General features: G+C 40.2%; 1 protein-coding gene across 1 annotated transcript in view; it reads right to left on the bottom strand.

Annotated features, from left to right (window-relative positions):
* Positions 1-2,041: 2,041 nt before the first annotated feature.
* Positions 2,042-9,881, bottom strand: part of diaph1 (diaphanous related formin 1) — a 120,769-nt gene continuing 112,929 nt past the window's right edge. Inside the window, exon 11 of the mRNA XM_010783200.1 lies at positions 2,042-3,602. Within this exon, the coding sequence (XP_010781502.1) occupies positions 3,247-3,602 (356 nt within the window). The 3' untranslated portion in view covers positions 2,042-3,246. The remainder of the gene's footprint in view (positions 3,603-9,881) is intronic.

Genomic DNA, 9,881 nt, shown 5'->3' with positions numbered 1-9,881 from the left:
GTTATTTCATTTTTTTGTTATTTTTTTGTAAGAAGGGGCAGGTCAAATAAGATGTTCTTCTCCCTGCTCCTTTCCACCATGCGCTATAAAAATACAACCAGTATAAGGGTAGCCTACATGTTTTGTAAAGTGTCCATGTTTTTTTTTTTAAAACAACTGCCATGTGTGGAATAAACAAAATTAAAAAATGAATGTAAAACAATATTAAAGAGGCATATGTTCAGCACAGCGCCTTTTTAATGTCTTGTTTAATTAATAAATGCCAGTGATAAAAGTTTGCATGATGTTCACAAGCAGGTGTTACTTTTATTTAGGAAATGTAACAATATACAGATGTACAGACCATAATAAACAGGGTTTTTGTTTTATGTGTATACATGATAATGTAGATGTTTATGAGCAAATCCAGTCATTATATAGCAGTTTGTGAACTGAGTAACAGAAAAACGTATACAAGGGCACTGCGTTTATATGGTATCTTAACGCTGTTCAAACAAGTCAATACATTTTAGAAGAGCCAGAGGGTCATACAAGTCAGAAGTCAGTGATAGTGACCACTGAAACAAAAACAAAGAGACATGTCCACGCACTTACCGTGATCTCCCAGCAGCACATCGCCCTACTACAGCAGTGATGATGAAATTATGAAATGAATATCGCCCTCACACAAAGCTAGGCTGAGTAAGAAACAGTTAAGGTGAAGAAAATATTGTGATGACTTGAACATCATTACAGGAGAGTTTTGACACAGATGCTTTGACCCCTTTGCACTATGGATGTTTTCATGTCATCTCCAATAAAGCGTCTGTTTTTCATCCCCTTTCAACTGCTGCTTACTAATTCCAGATATATCTTCATAACAAGTGAAAGCATATACAACTGAACTGAAATCTGGATAAAAAAGTCATTTTTCTTTTTAATGAAGTCGTATACTTGATCAATGCTTACACTGGCTCCCTATAGAACACAGGATAGAATTTAAAATTCTTCTTCTGGCCTACAAAGCCCTTAATTGGCAGGCGCCATCTTACCTTAAAGAACTCATTATACCCTACTGTCCTACTAGGGCATTGCGTTCCAAGAATGCAGGGTTGTTGGTTGTTCCTAGAGTCTCTAAAAGTACAATGGGAGCCAGAGCCTTTTCTTATCAAGCTCCACTTTTGTGGAATCAGCTTCCAGTTTGTGTTCGGACGGCAGACACCCTATCCGTTTTTAAGAGTGCGCTTAAGACCTTCCTTTTTGATAAAGCTTATAGTTAGGGCTGATTAGATTCAGCCCCTAGTTTTGCTGATATAGGCTTAGTTTGTCGGGGGACATCTTACTTCTTCCTTCTCTCTGTCTATACCTGTGTACTCTCATGTTCCGATTAACCCAGCTTCCCCAAATTTCTTTCTTTTTGGTGTCTATATACGCCGGGATCCGGAGTCATGGATGATCCTGCGGTCCTGTGTCATGGATTGTGAGTCCTGGATCTTGAGTCGTGGCTGTGGTCCTGGATCATAAGTCCTGGATGGATATACTCGTGGATTCATCTTCCTATTATACACACATGCATTTCCAGACATTTGGACTACCTATGTTGCAAATGTATTATCTTTTCAATTTAAACACGGCATCTATTGCACGTCTGTCCGTCCTGGGAGAGGGATCCCTCCTCTGTTGCTCTCCCTGAGGTTTCTCCCATTTTTCCCTTTAAACTGTGGGTTTTCTCTGGAAGTTTTTCCTTGTACGATGTGAGGGTCTAAGGACAGAGGGTGTCGTATTGTCATACTGATATTCTGTACAAACTGTGAAGTCCACTGAGACAAATGTAACATTAGTGATATTGGGCTATATAAATAAACATAGATTGATTGATTGATTGATTGATTGATTGAATGCATATTTTTAAGGCAGCCAAAGCAGGGGCGTGATCTGTGTTTCTACACTGAGAACAAAACCAACATTAATTATTGCTAACGGCAACACAAACATTGTATTCATTTCAGTCGTGCGTTTGAAGCTTTTGTAATTTATGAAACTGACAACAGAACATTTTTCTTTCTTCAGTTTATTGCAAATAGGACTATAAAAGTGAGCAAATAAAGGTACAAATGTGAGTCATTTTGGTGGGAGTGTAGGAGAAAAAAAGCAGCATCAGTTCTGGTTACATTTTGGATGGAATAACTTGTTTTTTTCGTGCCACATTGTGAACAAAACACTCTCCGATACTGTTCCCTTACTGCAGACTTTTCCCACTGTAGAGATGTTTTCACCATCAATGACAGAGACAGATATAGTACAATCAAAACCAACTTCTTAAAACTGTAACACATACTGTAATACAATCATATGTCATTACTTGCATCTTTTGTGTTTTTATATTTATAGTTTTATAGAATACATATTTTTGGGATTTTTTATTTTTAGATAATACAAACAATGCGATCAATGCTTTGAATATAAAAGACACCCCATCACAGGGTGGAAAGGACTCACACAGGAACACAAAAAGAGAGAGGATAGTAATTAAATAATGAAAGTAATAAAAGCAGAAATTAGCTTTACGTTTTAAGTGTAGCATACATCGTAAACTAAACTAAAGGTAAGACAAGATAAAGGATAGGATAAAGGTTTATTAGCATTTTTAGGAATCGGCTGTAATTTATTTGGGAAATTGCATAGTTCTGGATCACACAATAAGTGCTTAGCTATGTCGCATGTTTTACTTTCTGAGTATGAAGTTTTATTCAAATTTGAATGAAGATATAAATGATAGCCAAGAGCTTTGGGCAGTGCACTCTACAGGATCAGGTTTGAGAGTCTTCTTCTTATCGTATTTGGGCTGTATGACAAATGTGCTTAAGTGTTTTTATTCGATCACAACTTTTGTAATATATTATCTATTTGAAGTGTCCTTCTGTTTGACCATCTATCTGAGCTCTACCTGAACAACTGAGTGATTGATGTCTAAGTGTTAAAAGCTTGGTCCTCAAATGGTACTTTTATACAAACATATTTTCTATGAAGCTCTTAAAAAGTATCTTTGTTTGGTTAGCTACAGTGAATCTAAATCTTAAATGATTTGCCCTGCTACTTTACACCTCATAAATCCTTCATAATCTTTATTACTAAATGTTCTGCTTTTTTGATGACTTTATGAAGTTTAATCTTTTTGGTCACATTCACTATGTTAATATCTGCAGGTACTAACAGACTGTCAGCTGTACATATTTGCCAATTCAGAGCTAATGTGAAAAACAAACCTCACAACGCCCTAAGTCTGGCCAGGAGAGCCTCCACATCGGACTCTCCGTTGGAGCTACAGCTGTTCACCGCAGGAACAGTGGAGGACAGCAGAAGGGACGGAGGCTCTTTCTCCACCTCCGTCTCTTTCTCAGTGCTCCTCACCGTCTCTCTGTCACCCGCCCTCTCCCTGCTCAGCCAGTGGCTCGGAGCCGGGTTGTTCCTGTACCTGCGGCCCGCCTCCTTCGTCCGGGCCGAAGACGGGTGACCCTCAGATTCATTGTGGGCCTCCTTGGGAGGGGGAGCTTTCAACACCGCTGAACCTAAATTCATATTCTGCCGAGAGCGAGACCTTTGTAAAGGTACCTTGTTGTTTTCTGTGAATAAAAACACAAAGAGACACAGCTGTGAGCAAAAAGGAGGAGAGCAAGGAGAAGAGTCTGGTTTTAAGTGAATTGAAGCAAGGGATAATCTGATTAGAGATTGAATTACAAACAAAGAAAGAGAAAACTCTTATTTATTTTTTTAAAGCAAGCAAGGTAAAACAAAAGCAAAATGGAAACACAGAAACCATTAGAGAAGTTTAAAGAAGCACTTTAGCGGGCGAATGCACCACAAAACCCAGGTTCACATATACACATGAGCTCAATGTGCACACTGTTAGTCTGGATGAATACACATCGCAAACACACACCACAGAGGCGTACAGCGTGTATACAAACACTGATGAGAAAAGATTTTCTGCAGCAGACTGTGGCATGCAGCAGGCTCAATACGAGGAAATGGATACTGCTGATCAGCCGTAACAGAAACTCAATAACACGGTGCGTCGCCCTTTTCCAATCTCCCAGTCTCTTTCCTTTTCTCTTACATGACACCCTCCCACCCGGCTCCAGCCTCCCCTGATTCCATCATCATCATCATCATCCATTCTCCTTCCTCCGCTCTTCATCTCAGCGCCCTGCTCCTACAGTAGTCCTCTTCATCTTTCTTTTTCCTCTTACCTCTCTCCCTCCCTCCTCCCCCCCCTTCAGTTTCCGACTTAAAACACACCCCCAGACAGACAGAGGAACAGAGTGACAGCCCGGATCAGACCTACGTCCTGAATTATAATCCCTCTGAGTAGATCTTAGACTTCATCATCAGTATGTGTGCGCTGGAAGGAGAGGGTAAATCCATATTCATGTGACCTTGAGCGGGAGGCTGAGAGGAGTGGCGCGAGGAAAGACACCACCGCATTTAAAGTTTCCTGAGCCTGAAATGTCTGGCAAACAGGAGTCAAACACAGCAGAGCAGAACAGAGCGACCCGCTCTGTCAACCAATCGGTAATGAGTTTGGAGCGTGGCCAGTCAGTCATGACAGTGTGTTTTATGGGCCACGCTGACGAATGACAAGGAACGTCCCTGAACACAACCTCTGACAAATAAATAAGGATAAAGGGAGTAAAGTGAGCAGACAGGAATGAACCGACTGCAAAATTAAGCAAAGAAATCCAGCGACCACACGCACACACAGACTCTGGCATGTTCACACAAAGGCTTGTTAGGCAAACAAGAGGCAGTGGTGGACTTTAAAAGGATGAAATGAGTAGAGTGTGTGGCCTTGTTGCTGTGACTGAACATTTACCAAAGCTAAAAATCCAAGTCCCCCCCTCATTATCTCACTCTCTTTTCCCGTTGTCGCAGTCTACATTTTTAAAATAGGACAATTATTCCCCACTGTCACTCCTCTTGCTCCACACTTCCCGATTATGTCCTGTTCTTCTCCCTCCCTCCTAAAACCTGTCATCTCCCCCCACAGGCCTGTTGCTTTGTGCTCTATCAGGCGATGCACCACAAACACACATTTCCTTTACAAATAACACAATGTTGTGAAAAATATCAATTGTGGTGACAGCAATTTGCATTTTAATATGTTGTTTACACTTAAAAAAGAAACCAAAAAAAGAAATAGAAAATACAAGCGAGTATAATCAGTTTTTGTCAAATTTCAGACATCTTTGAATTGATATTTATTTTAGCATTTATTAGCATTAATTATAATTTAACTATTTTCCTGCTCTGCATGAACCTGTAACGATTCAGTGGTTAGGAATAGAAATAATTGTATTCAGACATAAATACAGACAGACTTCAAAAGGAAATTATAAAACCCATATTTCAGAAAAACCTTTATCTTAAAGTGCATTTATTTTCTGGCCTTCAGTGCGTGATCAAAGTCCAGCGAGTTCAGTTTCTTCTGACACCTCCTGTGACGCCTGCTGCTTCTTCCTTTGAAGCCTTGCTAGCTTCTCAAAATATGCCTTTATCTAAGCTGTTAAACACGTCTGGGATACATAACATTCTTTATCTCCCAGGTTGTACTCTTTTAACAAGCAACTGACACTGGTTTTATAGAACCAGTCAAGTGGCTTGTGAAGACAAAACCTTTATTCAACACATGCTGTGATGGTAGGGCTGTGCATTTATCCCTCTCACTCAGACACAGACTTAGATACGTGATGGGCAATCTGATTAGTAAACTAAGAGAAAGTCTATTTAATTTCTACTTCACTTTGAATTTCAACTGTAACCGAATGAAAGTGTAAAGAAAAGTGACTGCCATTAAAGGTCTTAAAGGTATTATGCTATTTTTAGGCATATATTATGGGTCTCAGATATATAAAAATTAGGGCTGTTAAGTTAACGTGTTAATAACGCAATCTTTTTTAACGCCACAAATTCTTTTAACGTGCGATTAACGCATGTGTATTTGTCCTCGGCCCGCCCCGTAGTTTCAGAGCCCAAAGGCTCAGGGGCGGATCTACCGGGGTGGCATGGGGTGGCAACTGCCACCCTAAAAGATAGCCTTGCCACCCCAGCTGCCACCCCAGTTGGCATCTTTGTTTTGAAAGAAAAGTTGTGGCTCATCGGACATTTATGAGAGAAAATCTCTAATGTCCGAGTGCAAGTGAAGTCTTTTAACCCCTCCCCCGGCCCTGGCCCGAGTGTGGAAATATGATTGGCGGCGATTTCATTTGAACGGGACGGCGCAAAACGAGAAGCATTCGGACCCAAGTACTGAAGGAATGAGGTATTTGCGGTCTACAATGACAGAGAAGAGACTGTCAAGTTTGGCTGTACTCAGCATTGAATCAAAACGCACTAAAGCTTTGATCTTAATCAGTTTGTGAGGCGTTTTGCTGAACAAAATGGTAATCGCCGCATTCAGCTGTAATAGACATGTCAACTTGATGCTCTGTCACGGATGAGCATACAAAACTGTTAAGATGATGACCTTACGGGGTCTGTCCCCAAAAAACAGTTTTAAGTCCTGAGAAAGTCAAATAAGACGGTGTGTAAAACTAGACTGCCCAGCCTAAAAAAAGTAACCACTTTGATTTAACTAGGCCTGTAGGTAAGGGCATTCCACTGGATAATAACTGAAGTATAAAAGAAGGCATGACTGAAGTGATGGAGACCATGTTTGAAGGCAAACAAAAAGAGGAAATAACCGGTCAAATCAAGCAAATACCCCTCTCAGATTCCACATCAACCAGAATAACATAAATACTGGCTGGTGATTTGATCAGCTTTGTGATGGAATAAAAAATGCACAGTGCATTTCCTTAGCTGTGGATGAGTCCACTGACACCACTGACAATGCTCAGTTGCTGGTGTTTGTGAGTTTTTATGATGAGGCAAAGGGGTTTGTTGATGATGTGTTGGGCCTGACAAACCTCAGTGGACACAGAAGGGGGGGAAGACATTTATAAAGCAATAATGGGAATGCTGAATGAAAGAGGGTGCAGCTGCCTTTATTCATAACTGTGCAGCTCTTACACTGCGACTCTGAGGGATCAAGCACAGACACAACAAAAATGAAAACTGCTGCATAGAGATTATTTTTGTTTTTGCAACCTCGTGTTAAGAATCTTGTTTGCAATTGTTTAAAAGTTTGAATAACCGTAATAAACGGACCTTTGTCTTATTGAGAATTTTTTTTTTGACCTTTAAGATTTGTATTTGAGTACCCCTGAAATAGAGCGAAATGAGGCATGGCTAAAATGTATGATCTGTTTGGTATTTTGAAAAAAAAACTTCACAGACATGTTTTATATAAAGTAGGTGTGGCCTTACAATATATTATTCAAATATAACATGATAGGTCCACTTTAACTTTAGTCTAAGTTATCTCATGTAAACAAGTATTTCCAAGGCACACCTTTTATATGATCATTATACAAAATAAGAGAATAACGTATGAAATAATTCCAACTCATACTATAGGACAGTAAAACAAAAATACAGTTTAAAGGGGAGTGATTTGTAAAATATGCATAAAAAGAAAGTAAGTCTGTTTACAGTACTGTTTCACAAGGGTGTTGTTGAGAGATGTATCCATAGATTTAGTCCCTAATTTTAAATGCACCAGATTGATGCATTTAACTTCAGCATTTAAAAGCATGCCCCCGGACCCCCCTAGAGGATGTTAGGTCCACCACCTGCCCACACCCCCCGTCCAATTGTCCCTCCCACATTGAGGATGCTTTCTTCGCCCATGCACTAAAGTGAAATTCAAACCAGGAAAAATATAAAAGTAAAACATATGTACATGAGGCCTGTCATTTGAGGAGGACTATAGCAGCAGATCAGATATTAAGCTGTTAATGCAGGAGAGCAATAGAGTGGTGCAGGGATGACGTATTTACCCAGAAGTAAACTGCGCATGAGTTCCCTTGACAAAAAAGCAATGGGATTTCTCCATAGAATTTTGGGAAATAGTTGTGGAAAAAGAAGCTGTTCGATAAATGCACGTTTTGTTCAGCCGGATAATATCCACATATCTACCCTACTTTTATAGTTTTCGAATCATAAATCTAATCGCCAGAAGCAAAATGTTAACGTGATGCAATAAAGGAACTACAGCCGAGTACAGCACGGTCGCACGACTTCGACGTCACGCCAATTTAAGATCCATATTCAAAAATACAGATTCAAAATTGTACAAGTTGAAGCGTTTGTTTCAACAGTTTGCAAGAGCGCAGGTAGTTGCTTTCAAGCGGAACAGGGGAAAACAAACTTAGCGGGAGTGTTTACGTGTTCGGCGTAATGACGTACAACGTCCTCAACAACTTCTGTAGTCCTATTCAGCCACTTGTTAACAACCATTGTTTTTCAGACACGTAAACACTTCAAAAATCCCCAGTGGGGTCACTGCTGAGGTATTTAATGTCATAGAACAAAACATGATCCGTCTCTTAAATTTGTGTCAACCACAGACCTTATTTTCCAAAATCCTATGGAGAAATCCCATTGACTCTGAGACGAGGGAACCGGTAGGGGTAAAACGCTAACTCACTTCCGGGTTTTAGGACTCGTCACTGCCAGTGTTGGGTGTAACGCTTTACAAAAGTAACGGAGTTACAGTAATATATTACTACTTCGTTACAGCAAAAAGTAACGCATTACTAATGACATATGGGTAATATAATACCCGTTACAATTCTCAGTAACGCAGTTACAACACATTTTAACCCAAAAGGAAATGGTGTTTTGTTTTTTAAGCATGTACCAACCTCGCGAGACATTCCGACACCAGAGAAAAATTGTGCGGGTAGATCAGTAAACCTGGTGTTTACCCTTCAGGCTTCGCGTCGGGATCTTCGGGGGTGCATAGGCATGCATTGCACCCCCAGTTGAATGTTATGCACCCTCTATTCAAAAAAGAGAACGGAGCGAAAAATACAAACAACAAATTGTGTCAGGTGCGCGTGACCTGCTCCGCAGGCATCATTTCCATAGTGCTAACACATCTGTGGATAATCATGTATATGAAAATGGTTAAAGCAAACATAACTAAACACCAGCAACACTGCATCTACTGCAGACAATAGCAACAGGTCAGATGGGGACATCACGTTACCCTCTGTTGTGGACACTAGCTTACTCCCTCCTGACTCGCCGCCCTCGCCCCAGGAGCAGCGGTTTTCGTCGCCCGAAACTACGCCGCCCCTCTGCGGCCCGCAGGTGCCAGGATACCACGGCAAAACAGAGCCTGCCCAGGTACTGTATATCTAAACAAGTACCCGCCTGCACAGTGGGGTAAGGCGGTCATTTTGCAGCTCGTGGTATAAAAATAGACAATGGCTAGAATATTCAACTAAAAATAGTGCCATATTCTGTCATGCCTGTAGAAATGTTGGGTCAAAAATAATGCATAAAATAGCACATACAGTATGCCTTCACCATGAATGGCTACAAAAAGATCTCATACCTCAAGCTTATCAACAAGCTAATGTTGCAGCTGAAATGTTCTTCAGGTCACAAAGTCAACCTCACATGATGATGTGATACCAGTTTTCAAGCACAGTAAATATTCTAGTATATGATGGGACCAAGGTGATGATGTAGTACATGGTTTTAATAATACTTTTGCTTTTCAATGTTTGCCATTTCAAACCATGAGCTTGTTCAAATAATATTTGCCTTGATTTACAATATGTTCTCATTTGTTTTATCAGTACAGTTTTGAAGCTTTCATGCTTTTTTTTGCNTTACATACAGATTGTATTTTGACCCTCAAAATGCATTTACCATATTTATATTAAAGTGGACCTATCATGCTATATTTGAAACATATATTGTAGGGCCATACCTATATAAAACATGTCTGA

Source organism: Notothenia coriiceps, unplaced genomic scaffold (genome assembly GCF_000735185.1).
Source record: "Notothenia coriiceps isolate Sejong01 unplaced genomic scaffold, NC01 NC01_scaffold00024827, whole genome shotgun sequence".
Taxonomy (NCBI): domain Eukaryota; kingdom Metazoa; phylum Chordata; class Actinopteri; order Perciformes; family Nototheniidae; genus Notothenia; species Notothenia coriiceps.
This window is presented reverse-complemented; position numbering and strand designations above follow the sequence as displayed.